The sequence below is a fragment of the Seriola dumerili genome, unplaced genomic scaffold (genome assembly GCF_002260705.1).
Source record: "Seriola dumerili isolate Sdu_G_001 unplaced genomic scaffold, Sdu_1.0 BDQW01000807.1, whole genome shotgun sequence".
In the NCBI taxonomy this organism is placed as follows: Eukaryota; Metazoa; Chordata; class Actinopteri; order Carangiformes; family Carangidae; genus Seriola; species Seriola dumerili.
The window spans coordinates 2,504,315-2,524,085 of record NW_019175062.1 but is presented as its reverse complement, the minus strand read 5'-3'; the positions used below and the strand labels follow the sequence as shown (position 1 = coordinate 2,524,085).

Here is a 19,771-nt window from a genome sequence, read left to right as displayed (position 1 = left end):
CCAGGTCTCCAGTTTCCAGCCCAAGCCACAGTCCCAGGTCCCCAGCTTCCAGCCCAAGCCCCATCTACCCCAATTTCCAGAACCTCTGCTCTCCTGTGACCAGGAGCCCTCGCCAATCATCCTGGCTGACGCATCAGCTGTTCCAGTGTCAGGGGTCCCAGTTGACGTTTCATCGGCTCCTGACTCAATTCTTGGGTCGACCATCCTGGCTGACGCTTTGGCTGTCTCAGCGTAAGGGGTCCCGGTCGACTCCTCCCTTGTTCCTGAGTTAGGTGTTCTGGACAATGTCTCACCTGCTCCCCATGTCCTGTCGGCGGCCCAGTTGACTCATGATTCTGGTTCTCAGTCAGTGGTCCGGCCGACTCCTGTTCCTGATTCCCTTTCAGCATCCTGGCCGAATCCTGTTCCTCCCGTCCTGTCGGTGGCCCAGCTGACTCCTGAGTCTGGTTCCCAGTCAGTGGTCCGGTCGACTCTTATTCCTGATTCCCTGTCGGCGGTCCAGCTGAATCCTGTTCCTACTGTCCTGTCGGTGGCCCAGCTTACTCCTCATTCTGGTTCCCAGTCAGTGGTCCAGTCGACTCCTGTTCCTGATTCCCTGTCAGCAGCCTGGCCGAATCCTGTTCCTCGTGTCCTGTCGGTGGCCCAGCTGACTCCTGATTCTGGTTCCCAGTCAGTGGTCCAGTCAACACCTGATCCTGATTCCCATTCGGCAGTCCGGCCGAATCCTGCTCCTCATTTCCTGTTGGCGGTCCAGCCAATTCCTGCTCCCCAGGTCCTGTTGGCGGTCTGTCTGAATCCTGTTCCTCCTGTCCTGTCGGCGGCCCAGCTGACTCCTGATTCTGGTTCCCAGTCAGTGGTCCGGCTGACACCTGATCCTGATTCCCTTTCGGCAGTCCGGCTGAATCCTGCACCTCATTTAAGGTGAAACTGCAACTGGCTCAGGTGAAACTGCAACTGGCTCACTCAGTGAGTGAACGCTGGCACAACTTGCTGCCGCTGCTCACCGGTAACTTTCTAACTTTTTAACTTTTTAATATTTTTTCTTCAACTTTTCAGACTTTTTGACTTCTTTTATAGTTTTTATAACCTAATCGGATCTTGTAATTGCCTTCATTTGGAATATTTCTACGATTTACTGGCACTACGTCCGTGTGAGTCTCAACTAGCCTATCGTTAGCTCACCTGTCCTGTCCCGGCTTGAGCCTCACCTGGCATTTATCTGGTCAACGCTGCCTGAGTTCTCATCCACAATGTGAACGGTAGGACATACATCTTGTCCGTATGTGTCTGGCTCTTTCTATTGCCTGTTCACCTGCCAGTGACAGATATGCTTCAGTACTCGGCCACTGACCTGCTCCGGCTGCGCTGTCACCTGCCTGGACCTGCACCAGAGGCACTCCACCTTCACCCGGACATCACCTTCCAGCCCCGCCGGAGATACATTCACAGAGGGTCCCGCCGGAATTTCCACCATAACAGCTCAACAACAATAAAGTCCATCTGGTCCAGCTCTCGACGCCCTCCACGCTCCACCAGCCGGGTTGTCGGCCACAGCGGGTTAACCTGCCTAGCCTCGTCGGCTAACACCACCACCAGCTGCGACAACACTTCACTCAACTTCACTCTGCTCAACATCCGCTCACTGACAAGCAAGGGACATTTCATCCAGGACCTCATCACAGACCGTAAGCTAGACTCTCTTTGTTTAACCGAGACATGGCAACAGCCCAACGACTTCTCCCAGCTGATTGAATCCACTCCTAGTGGGGTTGTTTACGTCTGTCAACCCCGTGGCTCCTGGTGGGGAGGAGGTCTTGCGATAATTTAACGGGACAAGTGGAAAGTCTCGCCGGTGTCTGTGCCCGTCTCGAGCTCATTTGAATCCACTGTCTGCGAGTTGTTTGGTCCCACTCCACCCATCATTGCTACTGTCTACCGCCCCCCAAAACCGAATAGTGACTTTTTAAATGACTTTGCTGCTTTCCTCTCCCATTTATCCTCTCTCACACCAAATATAATACTGCTGGGTGATTTCAATATCCACATGGACATAATCAATCTATCTCTCACCAAAGACTTCAGATCCTGTTTAGAGAGTTTTGGATGTCGGCAGCATACCACCATTCCCACACACTCCAAAGAACACATTCTGGACTTAATGCTGCTCTGGTGTCACCCCTCTTGAACTTACAGCTGATGAACTCCCCATAACTGACCACTTTCTCCTCTCATTTACAGTGAAACTCACTCTTTCCATCCCTAAAACACCACGCCTCATTTCATTCCGGAATATAAAGAACATCAACCCTGCCACTCTCACATCAAGTATCCACTCCTTCTGCCTCCCTGACATCCACAATCTGTCCACCCCTGATGATCTGGTTTCTCATTACAATACTGGACTTCATAATATTTTTAATTCTCTTGCTCCGTTAAAAACCAGATCTGTTTCTTTCTCCGTCTCCACCCCTTGGTTCACCCCTGATCTTCGTCTCATGAAAGCCAAAGGTTGGCAACTTGAACGACTCCATAGAAAAACTGGTCTCACTATTCACAAAGAAATGTACAATAACCATATTTTACATTATAAGGACTCCATTGCCACCACCAAAACCCACTACTACTCCAGTATCATCGATGCAAATAAAGGAAACTCCAAGTCACTGTTCTCCCTGCTCAACAATATCACCCAACCCCAGGACTCTCTCCCCCCTCACTTATACACAACTTCCTTCTGCAACTCCATTATGTCTTTTTTCACTGCAAAAATCAAGAATATCCACCAGCACCTAGGGCCAAATCCTCACCTCAGCATCTCAGCCAACTTTCACCCATCCACACACTCATTCTCATCCTTCCTGATCCCCACTCTCTCAGAAATCAAAGAACTCATTCAGAAATCCAAGCCATCCACTTGTCAACTGGACCCCCTCCCCACACAACTTGTTAAAGCCTGCCTTCCCTCTCTGGTCCCCCTCATTTCTGCCATCATCCACTCCTCTCTCACCACTGGAACTGTCCCTACATCTTTCAAAACTGCTGCCATTACTCCAATTTTGAAAAAACCTGGCGCTGACCCCTCCAACTCCAACAACTTCCTTCCTATCTCCAATCTATCCTTCATCTCCAAAATCCTCGAAAAAACAGTTGCTTCCCAACTCCATTCTCACCTATCCCACAATAACCAGTCTGAACAGTTCCAGTCCGGTTTCCGCCCACTCCACAGCACTGAAACAGCACTCATTAAAATCACCAACGACCTCCTTATGGCAGCTGATTCTGGACTCCTCACCATCCTCATCCTCCTTGACCTGAGCGCAGCCTTTGATACCATCTGTCACACCACCCTCCTCAACAGGCTATCTTCCATTGGCATCACCCACACTCCATTAGACTGGTTCACATCTTACCTCTCTGGCCGCACTCAGTTCATTCAACTCAAGTCCTATAAATCCACCCCCTCCTCCATCACTTCTGGTGTGCCCCAGGGCTCTGTCCTGGGGCCCCTCCTTTTCATCATCTACCTCTTTCCCCTTGGCAAAATCTTCCACAAATTTAACATTGACTTCCACTGTTACGCTGATGACACCCAGCTCTACCTCTCCACTAAACCCTCCTCCACTCTCCCGCCCACCTCCCTAACTGATTGCATCACTGAAATAAAAACCTGGTTCACCCTAAACTTCCTTAAATTAAACAGTAACAAAACCGAGGTTCTCCTCATTGGCACCAAATCTACTTTATCCAAAACCAACAGTTTTTCTCTCATTATTGATACCTCCTCCGTTTCACCCTCCCCCCAGGTTAAGAGTCTGGGTGTCATCCTTGACGGCACACTATCCTTTCAATCCCACATCAATAACATTACCCGGTCTGCCTACTTCCACCTACGAAACATTAATCGCCTCCACCCCTCCCTTACCCCCCACACTGCCGCCATCCTTGTCCACAGTCTCGTCACTTCCTGTCTGGATTACTGTAACTCTCTCCTCTTTGGCCTCCCTCATAAATCCCTCCATAAACTTCAACTGGTCCAGAACTCAGCTGCCCGTATCATTACTCGTACCCCCTCCATCCACCACATTACTCCTGTCCTCCAACAGCTCCACTGGCTACCGGTTCAGTTCCGTATTCATTTCAAAGTCCTTTTATTTACATTTAAGGCCATCCACAACCTCACCCCCCCCATATCTGTCCGACCTCCTCCATGTTCCCACTCCCTCCCGCTCCCTCAGATCCTCTTCCTCCACACACCTGTCTGTCCCCTCCGCCCGTCTCACCACCACGGGGAGTAGAGCATTCAGCCACTCTGCTCCCCATCTCTGGAATCCACTACCACCCAAACTCAGAAATATCGATTCATTCTGTGATGTCACGAGAGGGTGTGTCCTGGGTGGTAAATACATTCCTCTCCGATGGCTGCAGTCAACCCCCATAACAAATCGAGGAATGCTCTGTCCCCACCTGGTGCACAGCTGTTAAGGATTGAGGCTGATTCACTGCTGGGACACAGCCTACAAAAAGCCCAGAGAGAGACACATAGAGGGAGAAGTGTTTGGAGGACGGTGACTGCAGACCAGTGGGTAATGTGTTGAATCATGTTGAATGTATGATGAATTGAGAACTATTTTTGAGAGACATTTAAGTTACACTGCCAGAGAAATTTTTTGTGGAGAATCTGAGGAAGATATTTAAGTTGATTTGTTACTGTTTTCGATGTGTCAAAAAGCCCTGTTTTTGTTAATAACTTTGGGAAAACCTCAGTAAAAGATTTGATTTGTTTTGAAACGTTTTGTGTTGTGGTCTTCTTGATGCCCATGCCAGACATTCTGTGAGTCAAACCTCTCATGACATCACAATTCCCCCATTTCAAATCTCAACTCAAAACACATCCATTTAAAACGGATGGTTACAGAAGGTAACCAAGGTTCTATGAATAAAGGTCAACACGCCACCGTATGGGTCACTCTCTCCGAGGGTGAGCTGTTTCAGGAGACAATTAGAAAATTAACACCTCCGCCCTTTGGGCTCAATCAGAGCCTACAAATACAGCTGCACGATCACCTGCCCAGTCTCTTTTCTCCGACTGAGGCTGAACCAGCCTACTGACTGACAAACCAAGCTGGCGTGTTGACCCTTATTCATAGAACCTTGGTTACCTTCTGTAACCATCCGTTCTATTTCATATCAGGTCAACACGCCACTGTATGGGTCAACAGTATAGCAAATAAGGTCAGGCAGGAGGTGCAGTGAGGCTGACAGACACTCAGGACAACCGTTCACTGATCATAATACATTTTATTGAAGAAATAATAAACAAAAAAAGCCATGGGGCACAACAGCCAAAGACCGACAAAGGTCACCTGCTGCAAAAGAAAATACTGGCCACCTCTTCTGTTCCTTTTCTGCGGACAGAAGAAGGCCCACAATAACAAAACCACCGGGTGAACACCAACCCTGAAGCCATGTCTCAGCATGGTAGGGACCACATGCCTCACTGGCCTGCTTGCAGGACAGCAGAGGCTACTGACGAACCAACATTTAGTCTGTAAAACCTTGCAAAGGTCCCAGAAGAGGCCCAACTGGCCGCCGCATAGACATCCTCCAAGGGAGCCCCCTTGAAGAGCGCCCAAGAGGTGGACATGCCTCTGGTGGAGTGGGCCACCACCCCCCCGGGCGGAAGGACTCCAGCACCATCATAGGCCCGAGCTATGGCCTGGACCACCCAGCGGGCTAACCGCTGCTTGGACAGCGCGTGGCCCAGCTTGGTGCCCCCATAGCAGACGAAAAGCTGGTCAGCCTGTCTAATTGGGGCCGTACGGGCGATGTACACTCTTAGGGGCCGCACTGGACAGAGCAAATGTAACCGAGCCACTTCCACATAGTCATGTGGTGGAGAGTGAAAGGGCTCCAGAACCAAGGGCCGCACCACGAAAGACCGAGGGAGTACCTTAGGTAAGAAGGCTGGATTAGGCAGGAAAGAGATGGCAGAGCCCTCCTCCCCCAACCTCAAACAGGATGGATGCACGGACAGGGCATGCAGTTCAGAGACCCGCTTCACCGAAGACATGGCAAGAAGAAAAGCCGTCTTGAGGGAAAGGAGCTACAGCCCCAAACTGGACAAAGGCTCAAAAGGAGACTCCGACAGAGCCCGCAACACCAGCTGCAAATCCCATAACAGGACCATGGGGGACCGTGATGGCCTGATACGCCTAGCCCCCTTCAAAAACTGGCCAACAAGGGGTTTGCGCGCCCAACGTACTACCCTCAATAGGGATGTGACGAACAGATATGGCGGCCACATAGCCCCTCAAGGTGGACTCAGTCAGCCCTCTCTCTAATAGGGACTGCAAAAACAAGAGGACCCCCTGTGCCCCACAAGAGACCGGGCTCCGGCCTGTCTCCGCACACCACTGGCAAAACCGCTCCCATCGGCCAGCATAAAGCGCTCTGGTAGAGGGAGCCCTAGCTGCCTGTAGGGTAGCCATAACGGCAGGACTCAAGCCGCAGGGCGGCTCCCGTCCAAGGGCCAGGCATGTAACCTGTAAACTCCCGGATTCCAGTGCCAGAGCTCTCTCCGAGCCTGTGACAGCATGTCTGGCCTGACTGGGAGGCACCAAGGGGTCCCTGCCAACAGCCTCTGCAAGGTCGCCATCCACGGCTGATGTGGCCAGTTCGGGGCCACAAGCAGAACCCTGGCCTCCATCATCTCTACCCTGGCCAATACCACTGGTATGAGTGGAAAGGGGGGAAAAGCATGCTTCCCCCGAATTATCAGAAGGAAATGCACCAAGGTCCGATACACTGCCTCCAGTTCGAGCAGGTTGATGTGAGTACCCCTCCAAAGGGGACCCCAACAGCTGCGGGCTGGGTGGTTCCCCCATAGGGCCCCCCAGCCTGCCTCTGAGGCGTCCGTTGTTATGGTCACCCTTGACCAGGCCCAACGGAACACCTTCTCTGAGGCCCAGGGCAGTGGTCCACCATGCCACTGCCGGAAGACAAGTCGAGGACACCGGGATAGCCCTCAGGCCATCCTAGTGGGGGCTCAATCTGTGCCTGGCAAGCCAACGCTGCAGAGGCCGCATGTGAAGCAACCCTAGGGGCACCACCTGGGATGCTGCTGCCATGAGGCCCAACAGCCTCCGGGCACACTTCACTGTAATGTGCTTGTCCACAGTTAACTGTGACAAGCTCTCCATCAGCACCACTGTTCTCTTCTGGGTCAGGACAGCTCTGAGCAAGGCCGAATCCAGAACCAAACCTAAATATTCCACCCGCTGGGATGGAATAAGGCAACTCTTCTCCCTGTTTACAGCCAGCCCCAGGTTCTCGAGGTGGCTCAACACTGTCATGGTGTCGAGCTTAGCCTGATGTTCGGTTGGGGAGCAAATCGACCAGTCGTCCAGGTAATACAAGATATGAATCTCCTGGCGACGTAGAGGGGCCAGTGCTGCCTCCATGCACTTTGTGAAGGTGCGAGGAGACAAGGACAGGCCGAATGGGAGGACGTTGTGCTCGTAGGTGTTGCCTTGAAAGAAAAAACAGAGGTACTTCCTGTGGCCCCTGTGTATGTGAATGTGGACGTACGCGTCGCGCAGGTCCACTGCAGTGAACCAGTCCCCGCGCCTTACAGATGACAGAAGGCGTGACAGATGAAGCATATGGAAGGGCAGGCATTTCAGGAAGCGATTGAACTCCTTCAGGTTCAAGATAGGACACAGGCCGCTGTCCTTCTTTGGAACCAGGAAATAGGTTGAATAAAACCCTTTGTGCGCCTCGCCGCTGGGGACGGGTGTTATTGCCCCCTTCTGTAGAAGGGCCGCGACCTCTGTCGCGAGGGACTGACAACCTGCCCTGTCGTGCAGGAAAGTAGGAACGATTCCCAAAAACTGAGGTGGTCTGGTTCTGAACTGGAGTCTGTACCCTGACTCCAGCGTATTTAGCACCCAAGGGCACTGAGTACACTGGCGCCAGTGAGCAAGGTGCTGAGGAGTGAAGTGTGAGGCCGGAGGCTGGCAACCATCAGCGACGGCCCTGACCACCAGCTGACTGAGGTCTGGTGCCCCCAAGGTGAGCAGTTCCCGTGCGGTCATCGCGAAAGGAACGTTGGCGAGTCAGATTTCCCCTCGCCAGGAAATCCCGGGTGGCAAGCTGCGGCACCCTGGAGGCCGTAGAGCTTGGACCCACGACCCCAGCGCAAGCGTGAGGGTGGTACATCCCTCACAGAGCGCGTCAGCTCCCTCATCCTACGGGACTGTTCCAAGGCCACCTCACAGGGTGGACCAAAGACCTCTCCAGGCACCACTGGAGCCGCCAGCACAGCAATGCAGTCCTGGTCGGACAGATTAGACTGCGACAGCCAGACTTGGCGCCATGCCTGGACCATGGAGGCCATCGACTGACCAAGGGCTCGGGCATGTGCACTGGTACCCCGCAGAAACATGTCTGCCACACGGAGCATCTTAGCCATCTCATCACTTGGGGCTGCTGAAGCCAAATTCTGCAGCAGACCTTCCAAATAAAGCAACAACAAGGAATCGGTGCACGCCAACCTGGCCGCCAGAGCTGAGGCATGATAAGCTCTGCGGAGCTGGTTATCAGTTGCCCTGCAGCGTCTGTTAGGGTGAGTGGCATCCCTGCCAGCCCTTGTCACAGCGCCTGCTAACATAGCAAAGGTCGGGCCCACTTGGGGGGCTGTGGCCACCCCATGAGTATCCGCCCCTGTAAGGTTGGCCAGCTGGGACATCGGAAGGGCTGTAGAGCTAGGAGCGCTCCATGATGCCTGCAGCTCTGACATAAAGTCAGGAAGGACAGGGAGCCCATCTGACCTGCGCCGCCATGAGCCCCTGTCGAACACTGAAGTAGCTGGAAGTGGAGCTTGTCAGGACAGCTGTGCGCGTGCTGCCGCCCTCGCAATCACAACTCTATCAGAAGGGTCCAATTGCTCAGGCACAGAAGCATCCCCCAAGTCAGAGTGACTGATCATCCTCCTCGGACTGGGGGTTGTGCAGACCTTCCAAACTGTCAGAGGCTGCAATAGAGAGCACATCTGGATTCCTATCCCCGTCCCCAGGATCTGGCCTGGTCATGGTATGCAGCCCTAAAGGACGCTGTGCATGCACCAGCTCCTGAAGGGTATCCTGCATAGACTGCACCCGCCGCTGTAGCTGCTCAAGCTCCACTGGGCACTTCCTCTTCCGTGCGCGCCGCCTCCCTTCCTCAAGCGGCGGATCACACACCACCTGCGGCTCCAGCTCAGCCAGCTGATGGGCCTGGCCCAGGGCAAGGGATGGAGAGTAAAAACCCTCGCCGTCCTGTGACATGGTCTGGCAAGCCAAGACTGCCCAGCGGACGCAAGGTGAAACAAGGGAATGAAACAAAGCCTCAGGTAGCGTGCGACCTCCCGGACGCAGCGGCTCCTCTCAGCACGAAAAAACAAAAACAAAAACAAAAACACAAGTGTGGCAAAAACAAAAAAGCCTCAGGTAGTGTATGACCTTCCGGACGCAGCGGCCCCTCTCAGCTTGAACACAGATAAGGCACCTTACCTTCGTTTTCTTTTCGTTTTTACAACAGTACAGCCGTGAGGAAGCGTTCTCCCTCCCGGGAAAAGAGGCTCCCCGCAGCGCCACACAAAGATCGAAAATCCAAAAAACATCCGCGCACTCTTCTTCTCTTTACCGCAAGCAATAAGCAGTTTCTGTAAGAAGAAGGCAGATAAATCAATCTCCCAAAATCACACGATATCTCGTCTCAATCTGAAAACCATACTCACACACCCCGCTCCAGGAGGAGAAAAAGAGACTGGGCAGGTGATCGCGCAGCTGTATTTGTAGGCTCTGATTGAGCCCAAAGGGTGGAGGTGTTAATTTTCTAATTGTCTCCTGAAACAGCTCACCCTCGGAGAGAGTGACCCATACGGTGGCGTGTTGACCTGATATAAAATAGAACTGCCTTTTCCATCTGATGCCAATTGCTCTATCACTTTTGTATTGTTTTTATTTTTACATTTCATTTTTATTGTTGCTTCTTTTTAATGTGTTTTTAATGTCAATTTGTGTAACTCTGTATGGTGTCCTTGAGTGACAAGAAAGTCACCTTTTAAATAAAATGTATTATTATTATTATTATTATTATTATTATCATTTCCTGTTGGCGGTCCAGCCAATTCCTGCTCCCCATGTCCTGTTGGCGGTCCGGCCGAATCCTGTTCCTAGTGTCCTGTTGGTGGTCCGGCCGAATCCTGTTCCTAGTGTCCTGTTGGCAGTCCAGTCAGTGGTCCGGCCGACACCTGCTCCTTGTGTCCCATCAGCGGTCCATCTGATTCCCGATTCTGGTTCCCAGTCAGTGGTCCGGCCAACACCTGATCCTGATTTCCAGCTGGCAGTCCAGCCAATACCTGCTCCTCCTGTTCTGTCGGTGGCCCAGCTGGTTTCTGGTTCCCAGTCAGTGGTCCAACCGACACCATCCTCCGGCTCGACCTCCAGAGAGACCCTGTCTCCACCGCCGTCCTCCTGTTCGCCCTCATGAGGGGCTCCGCTTGCCACGCCGGCCTCCGCCTCGACCTCTGGAGAGCACCTTGTTGGACTGTTGCAGCCTGAATACCCGCATACAGCCTTTCTCCACCAGTACACGACTGTTCTCTGTCCGTCACTTGCCCGTGCTTCTTCTTCTTCTGAGTTTCCAGCAGACTGGATGCCTTGCGGCACACTACTGCCTCTCACAGGTTGGGATCTGATTGCAGATATAGTAGAGAGTAGCAGTGTGTACAGCTCCAAAATACTCAAGCAATGTATTGGTTGCATGGTCATTGCCATCTAACCAGAACAAACAGAATGCTGGCACTCACAGATAAATTGTCGTCTTGTTTAATGAAGGGCAAAGAACAAACATGATTCAACTATAAGCCGTAATCGGTGTAAAAATCAGATTGTGACCAGGTTGCAGTTCGTAGCAATTTTATTTTCACAGGTGTAATCCTGTCACAGTGACGAATTCAAGCACTACTTTCACAATCCTGGACTTATTCTTGGTGGGAATAAGTCCAGGTTCCCTATTGTACTGGTATTTGTGATTAGGGATGATGCTGCAGCATACAGCCTTTCTCCTCTTCCATGTAACAGTTGCATGTGTATATGTTTCAGTTCTGCAAGTTCCATGCCAGCACATTGTCCCAGACTCAGTCTAGTAATAACAACTGTGTGGTTCCTCTCTCTCCCAAAATAACAATGTTCTTTCTTAATACTATTTTGTACAGTGAAGAGTGATGCCGCTTCCTTTCATTCTCCCATTCTTTGTGCCACACAGCTGTTGTTTCTCTTGATGATGGATCTGTACACATATGTCCCATGGAGTACTCTCACATCAATCCCTCACTTCACTGGCTTTTTAGCTGCCATATCAGCTGCCTCATTCCCTAAGTATCATCAGATCTGAAGCCATATCTGAAAATATGACAGCTTGCTTCAGCTTCACCTCCTCAATCGATTGCAATGCCCATATTTTAGCCATTAATTCTGTTGTAGGCTACAGACTGAAACCCCCCCAGACAGTAGTTTCTATTTTATAATTTTCAAATCTGGAATGTAAAAGGCAAACCCTGATTTTACAGTTTTGGGTCTTGGGCCCCGTCTGTATAAATTTGGAGATAATTTTCCCAGTTGTTCTTTAACCTTTCCTTTACTATGTCACCATGCAGCAGTACTACCCTGTACTACCTTACTGTTTCTGAGACACTACAGTCTATTTCTTGAGTGGGTAAAATCCATGGTGGTACAGGTGGACAGTGAATTATATGGTGTTTTGTGTCAGTTGGCCAATCAGAAGAGAGGCTCAGAGCGGCTCAGACCCTCTCAGGCTACAGCCACACCGATACCTTTCCATTTTTTGTTTCACAACAAAAACAATCTCTATCTAGACTGTTTTTGCTCCGTATCAGAAATAATCCTTGTCCACACTAACACATCTGAAAATGCATATCACATGACCATTCATGTACACTGGGCATGCACGTGCCAATGTAAACAGGAAGCAGATTGCCAACTCTGCAGTTGATTTTTTGCAGAAATACTACAAATAAGGAACAGCAAAGGCAGTTGTAGCATTAAGATGCAGAATTTAACTGCTAGCAAAGACAACAAAGTCAGTTATGCTTGTAGTTTGTTATCCATGTTGCAATCACCACTGGTAGTCATGGCTGATAAGACAAATATGCTGACTTTAGTAAAGTTTATTGAACTCATTTTCTAAGCTTTTTTATGAAGGTCCATGTCAGTTTTTACAGTTACTGTATATTATCAAGTTTTGCATCTTAAAGTACTTAACTAAACTTACAAAGACTGGGGAAATGTTGCATTCATTCTTTTGAATTAAGTCTTAGTAGCAATTTTTACAGTGGAATGTGTAAGCAAACAGTTGCCCATTTCCACATCCAGCAGACACACAGCAACATGATCTTTCATGTGGCATGGTGGTTGTTTCCACCTTATGAATAAGTCCAGCATTGCCTCTTTTTTAGCTCAGTTTTTGAACTCTAACAACTCCTGAGGGAAATATCTGTCCTTTAGCTGCTAAATGCTCCACCATGTTCACCAGCTGCTCACTGACTATTTCTGTCTGCTGCCTGCTGCTGGGCAGGTAGCGGACAGTGGCTTTTTACAGCTGCTTCTCCGAACCAAAACAGTGATTTGAAAAATGCCTCAGAGGCTACACAGTGCAAAGAGGAACAGCAGAGTTCAGAGATTATTCTCTATGGGTTCATCACTATGAGTGACTCACATTACATGTTGTCATTGATGTGTTGCTGATTAGAAAACATATTGATTAGTACAGCTTTAAAATTTAAGTATGGCAGTAAGTAAAGTCTAAAGGGTTAATATCAACATAATCCAACATTTGGCTGTGACTGTAGAAATCCTCATAGGTACAGAAATCAGTTTGCCTCCTACCTGTGGTATCTTCCTGTAGTCCCACATCAAAAGCCAGTTTGTCTGTGGATGAGCGGGAGGTTGACAGACAGCATAGGTACTAAACAGAGAATCACAATTGATCAAACTTAGTTAATATATCAGATCAACTAGATCATCTATTAACTATGCATAAACTTAGAAAACTATGTCTTTACACAAAGCTCTCCAATTGTGTGAAATGTGTGTAAAGGATTGTCCCACATAGATCACGTACCCTGAGATTATCAATTCTAGGTGCAAATAAATTGGAGTAATTGGAGATCATTTTTCACCTATTTCTTTTTTCACCCCAAAGATTTTCAGTTGGATTCAGGTCTGGTCTGGCTGGGCCATTCCAAAACTTAAATCTTCTTACAAGATTTTCTATTTTTTATTTTAATGTTCCCCCATAAAAGATTTCAGTCTTTCAATTGCATTGTACAGTTTATAGGTAACATTAAAGGTGGAGGAAGTTCTGAAAGATTTATCTTGGTCTCATTTTTTTATATCACAAAATCCTGGCATTTTAACAGGGGTGTGTAGACTTTTTATATCCGCTGTACATTTACGCATCGGTTCTCGATGAACAAATTATCAAACTGAATATCTTTACTCATGTACATTGTACATTATAATTTGTTGAGAAAAAAATGACATAACAGTGGTCAATGGAAACCAAAATGATCAACCCACTGAGGGCTGGATTCACAATAGCACTGAAAATCAAAGTGAAAAAATTTTATCACAGGCTGATCCGACTTGCGTGAATTTCATCACAGCAATTCATAATGTGTCTCAGTAGTGTGTATGTGAATGGCAGCATAACACATCTCCAGACTCTTTCATGCCTGTCACATGTGCTCAGTGTGAACCTGCTCTCATCTCTGAAGAGATCAGGGCACTGGTGGCAGACCTTCCGATTCTGGTGTTCTCTGGTGAATGCCAATCGAGCGGCACAGTGCTGGGCTGTGATAACAGGTCCTACTAAAGGACGTCGGGCCCTCATGCCACCCTCATGAAGTCTGTTTCTGACAGTTTGGTCAGAAACATGCACACCAGTGGCCTGCTGGAGGTCTTGTTGTAGGGCTCTGGCAGTGCTCCTCCTGTTCCTCCTCGCACAAAGGAGCAGGTACTGGCCCTGCTGCTGGGTTGATGCCCTTCTACGGCCCTGTCCAGCTCTCCTCATGTCGACCGCACATATGGATGTGCCATCCTGGAAGAGCTGGACTACCAGTGCAACCTGACTGGTCTGCAGGTACTGCCTTATGCAGTCAGTCAGGAAGGATCAGGAGAGAGTAATTGTCTGTGGCCACCACATGTAAAACCATTCCCTTTTTAGGGGTTGTCTTGCTTTGGCCTCTCCATTGCACCTGTTGTCCCTTTCACTTGCACCAAAGCAGGTGAAATTGATTCACAACCACTTGTGCTTCCTAAATGGACAGATTGATATCCCTGAAGTTTAACCGACTTGGTGTTATACTGTGATGATTAAATGTTCATGTGTGTGTATATATATATATATATATACAGTACATATATATATATATGTGTATATGTATATGTACAGTGTGTGTGTTGTGTACTTGTTCACTAACCATTCCACTGTATGAGTGTCGTAGCAGGACAGCGTGTCCATACAGTAAGGTGCGATGCCCACCGCCCTGGGCCGTCTGTAAGATAGAGAAAGAAAGTGACAACAGGAAGAGGAAACAAGAGAGAGAGAGTTACAAAAGACAAGAAATCACTCAAACAGAAAGACAGTGAGAAACAGAAAAACAGAGATATCAATAAACACCAGAGACAGAAATACCAACAAAAACAGATGCAGACAGGAAGAGAGGGGGAGAGGCCATCTGTGCCATTATATTCTACAAATCCAACATTACATAATAATGGTATAATTTTACTTAAGAATATTCAAACAATTCAGCAAAAGTGTTCCATGCTTTATGTTCTAGTATGTGTTTATGTGACTAGATTTGTTTATCAGGTTCCCTGTAATGTCCGACATGGTTTAGTGGCAATTCAAAATGTTTTTGTTTTATGACAAATTTATGATAAATAACATTGATATCTATTTTAAGCACAGCCATGGTAGATATTATTTGCAGCTCTGATCAATGAAAAGGATGGTTTGGTCCTTCTGCCTCTCTTCAGCATTTCTCCAGATTAGTATAAAACTACACAGTGGCACTAAAATTGTGACAGCAGCTGATGTCTGAAGCAGGACACTGTACCATAAATCTGGGTTCTTGGTTTTGTCTTCTTAGCAGCAACAGCCCTACACAGTGAACATACAGTATTTCTGTGTCCAATGTCCTGTGATTCTTCCTGTTGCACTGCAGTCATTCTACCCCACAGGCTTCACAGAGCAGAGCTGCTTCACTTTCACACCCATTTCAATGAAAGTGTGTCATCAGCAACTATGGAATACAGAGTTGAAGCATTTTCCCCTCTCATTATTTTTTGTGCAATTGGTGATACAACAAATACATATAATGTGTTAATATAATGCATTTTATACCAATGCAGCCTAAAGCCCAAGGCTATAAAACTTAAATATCAGTGTCTAAAATACAATAAATAATTTCTATAGTCCTAAATCATCCTTCAAGTCTCAAAATATTCTCCTAAAACAAGTTTCCATCACAATGTATTGCCTATCATGTTCTTGTACTCTAACTAAAAAGCAAATGGTGGATGTTTGTATACTGTTTGTGTTGCCAACAGCAAATTTTTGGGTGTGACCCAAATTTTTACACTGGAGCTAAAAAAGTCACCAATCACCAATGTGAAAAGTTGGAACATTCTGGAACAGTCTGGAACATTCATTCCTCCTGCTCAAAAGCAAGATCTGATAACAGCTGTTTGTAGGATTGGGAGAACTGAGAGTCATCATCATCATCATTTACTGATATGCAGTAGGCATTTTACAATAAAAAGGAAAACAAACAAAACGTTTTTCCAATGGCAGAATCAGGGATGGCTGCGGTCAATAATTTTTATAACTGAAGCTCATCATAAAATGACCTCACATCACATTTAGCATGTTCAACCGAGTACAATCACCATTTCTACAATTCTTCACATCAAGACAACAATGACATGCAAAAGACCTCGGGCCTCATTTATGACTGTTGCATATGCACAAAACAGGGCTTGAAACATGCACATGGCACTTCAGACAGGAGTGAGATTCATGAAAACAAACTTGAAAGAGAATGTGTGCACCTGTACAGAGACTCATGCGTACAGACAATTGGGAGACTGAGGAAATTGATTTTATGATGACGCTTTCACACATTTGATTTCACTTGATATTAAATAAATATTCATACATTATATCCACAAGGTGATAAACTTTAAGCTGCAACGGTGTAAGACACTAATTATTCAATGCTGCTTTAAAAGATACAGAACTCAAATCTGAACCATTTACATCTTTGACTCATTATTAAATTATTATTAAACTATTGAGTGCCTGTCGCTGGCTCATCTCCACATTCCCAAACCCTCAGAGCTCAGAGGAGAGGGACGGGCCACATGTTGCTCACACCTGGGACCAGATCCATAAATGATTTGTACACACAAAAAGCATGCATTCGCCATTTTCCGCATATAAATTGGTATTTATAAACACAGAATATGGTACCTTTGTTACTTTGACCATGTATACACACAGTTTTCCAGAGTAATCCAAGTTACAGTGAAGTAAAAATACAAAATAAGCCCAGACATGTAATTTATCAAAAAAAAAAAACAACTTCTAGGAGCTCGCAGTCATTGTTATTGTTATAAGTTTTGCCATTTACACAGCAATAACAATTTTACATTTCCTAAATGGAAATGATTGTGTTTGTTTGCTAAATGTTTCCTTTAGCACCAGTTAAAGTTATAATATATAACTTTACCACATTAAAATGTCGAAAAATGACTTGACCTATGTTATATATGTTGTCGAGTTGTGTTCTTACATTTTCCCAAATGTTTCCAGCAATTCTCAAAGCAGAAAAATCTGTGATTTTAATCATGGTAACAGTATATGTCATTTGGTCAACTGTCAATGACATTATATATTCTATCGCTTGGTCAGAGTTGTGGTTTCCAGCAACATACACTTTTCAGACCTTGGTGATTTTCAACTATATATATAAACCAGATGAAGGATTTTCGTCATTGGACGTCTGGATCTTAAGAGAGAAAATAGCCAGGGAAATGTTAGGCAGCTCAGCTCTCAGCTGCTGGAGACATCCTGTCCTGTGTCCGCCAAAGACTGTCAGCGAATCTCTGATTTTTAAAGTGAAACTGCTTTATTTATTTACCAGTTTTAGTCCCCTGCTGCATTTGTTATATGAGGAGGACAACTCTGCTGATGATTCAGCTGCCAGAAAAAAACCTGCGGAACATCTGATTCATAAGTTATTAAAGAAACAAAGGTAAGTGGTCTCAGTTTCCACCTATTCTCTGTCTGCCAAAAAGTGTCTGTGAATCAATGATTTTTTAAATGAAACTGCTTTATTCATTTACTGATTTTATTCCCCTGGTCTGTTTGTTGTTGCTTTATTCAGTGTTTTTCAGGGTTACAGTCACCGGGTCTGTTTGATTTCCTGAACCACTGACACTGAAGGAAACCAAACTGGGAGGAGCTTACAGTAATGGTAGTGAAGACAACAACTCCCATGATCCGACACTATTTCATGACGTCATCCAATGCCGTCTTTTGTTATGTTTTGAATTGAAAGACCTTTAGAGGCTGAAGTTACATATTGTGCATTTAATATCATTATTATTTATTGTGAGTCATTCTGTAAACTGTTTCATACCATTTTATTTACTAATCACAGTTTTAGAGCCTGTGTGGAGCCTCATTAGGACATCTCTAGTCCCAATAAATGATGTTCAGAGTAAAACAGGACATTATATTTGTTGCAATTTTACTAAAGTAAACTGATGCACATTGTGCTTCAGTTTTACAATCAGACCATCTAACCATGCGTATGCATGGCTTTACAATTGTGGCAAAAAGAATGTGTATGCATATTTCTGGCTTTGTGCATACACATAGTTTTAGTCATGATTCTACATGGACCTTGGTCCTGGTCCCGGTCAGTTGTGGAGCCACCACAGCGATGATGTCAGATGCCTGAGGTCGCAGATTCTGGACAGTCTGGCTCACATGTCTTGGATATTAATGCTAAATATCCTGATTTCTCTCCATTTCAACCAAACTAAATGGTGACGTGATGATGGGCGGCTGTGGCTCAAGAGGTTGAGCAGGTTGTCCATCAATTGGAAAGTCAGTGGTTCAAGTCCTGGCAAGATACTTAACCCCAAATTGCCCCCAATGTAACATTGGTGTGTGACTGTGTGTGTGGTAGAGTGTATGTATGTATGTGTAGATGAATGTGTGTGAATAGGTGAATGAGGCTCCTAATGTCAAGTGCTTTAAGTACTCGATAAGACTAGAAAAGCCCTATAAAGTGTCATTTACCATGACAAACATCAAATTTCTCAGCATTGGTAGATTTCTAACAAAGATTTCTGACAATGTGAATATTTCACAAACTACAATTTTGATTCATTTTCATGGATTTTTGGGGCAAAATCTTTTCAGTGAACACATGACTGTGCTGACAGGGCAGCAGGGGCACAGTGTGCACTGGAGATGCTGCAGGGCTACCACCAACACTCTGCCTTCTCCAGCCACCTCACCTGACACCACTCCAATACCTGCACTCATCATCAGTTGTGGAAATGAGAGAAACATCTATATGCTGGATTTTAGTAATACATTTTAGCATATTAGATGTAAGCAAAGAAAAAATACATAAAAAACCGAAAAGGACTGCTAATTGATACAGTCCATTTTCTGAACAGAGGGTGCAAGAGGGATCATAGGTGTGGAGGAGGAAACTTTAAATGTCACACAAACCTTCATAGGGAGCCAGTGGAGAAGCTGTAGGGTGGGTGTGGTGTGTTGTGTGAGAACCCTGGCAGCAGAGTTCTAGAATTACTGGAGTCTGTCCAGGGCTTTCAATTGGGATCCCATTACAATAATCCACATGAGATATAACAAATGCATGGATCTCTTCAATGGAGTCAGGAGGCAATGTACAGAGATGTTCCTCAGGTGGCAGGCGGAGGAAAGCAGATTTGGTGATGGATTTATGCAAGTGTCAAATGAAAGGGTGGAATTGAATATAATACACATCTGAAAAACAGACAGTCCAGGTTTTAAGAGGGGTAAGAGAATCCAAGCTACGAGAGGACTTTGTAGTAATGGAACACAAGGTCATCAGAGGGCACAGTAGGAACATAATGAGTCAGAGTCATGTCTCCGAGGGCTGCTTTTTTATGTTTCTATAAGCGATGGAACACTTCAGGTGATGCTGAAGCCGGGAATGGGGGGATGGCAGGATGATCAGGGACAGCCAAGTCCTGGCTCAGCAGGTGGGAGGGGGCAGTGCCAAATCCAGTATGTGACCTTTTTCATGCATGGTCAAAATCCAAAGCCTGGGGGTGTGGCTTGGTTGAGCAACACAAAGCCATTATGTTGCTGCCGTGTCTCAGTCAAGCAGCAAAAATTTTACTATCAAAATTGAGAATGTGGAGAAGAAGTGGTTGATTGTTGAGAACTGGATTTTAAGCATCATGAATGTGTCATGTCCCGTCCTGATTTAGGTTATGTTTTTATGTGTCTTGTCATTTTTGGTTTTCACTTCCTGATTTATTTTGGTGTGTGCCTAACCTCTCCTCTCGTTCCAAATTTCCACTTCCTGCCATCATGTGTTTCCTGTGATTGTCGACCCTGCCCCTAATGTGTT

General features: G+C 46.7%; 1 protein-coding gene across 1 annotated transcript in view; it reads right to left on the bottom strand.

The window, feature by feature from the left end:
- Positions 1-19,771, bottom strand: part of ryr2 (ryanodine receptor 2) — a 225,349-nt gene that overhangs the window by 145,804 nt on the left and 59,774 nt on the right. The window contains exons 5-6 of the mRNA XM_022766015.1: positions 14,543-14,617; positions 12,948-13,026 (exon numbers count right to left, since the gene is read on the bottom strand). Coding sequence (XP_022621736.1) covers positions 12,948-13,026; positions 14,543-14,617 — 154 coding nt within the window. The remainder of the gene's footprint in view (positions 1-12,947; positions 13,027-14,542; positions 14,618-19,771) is intronic.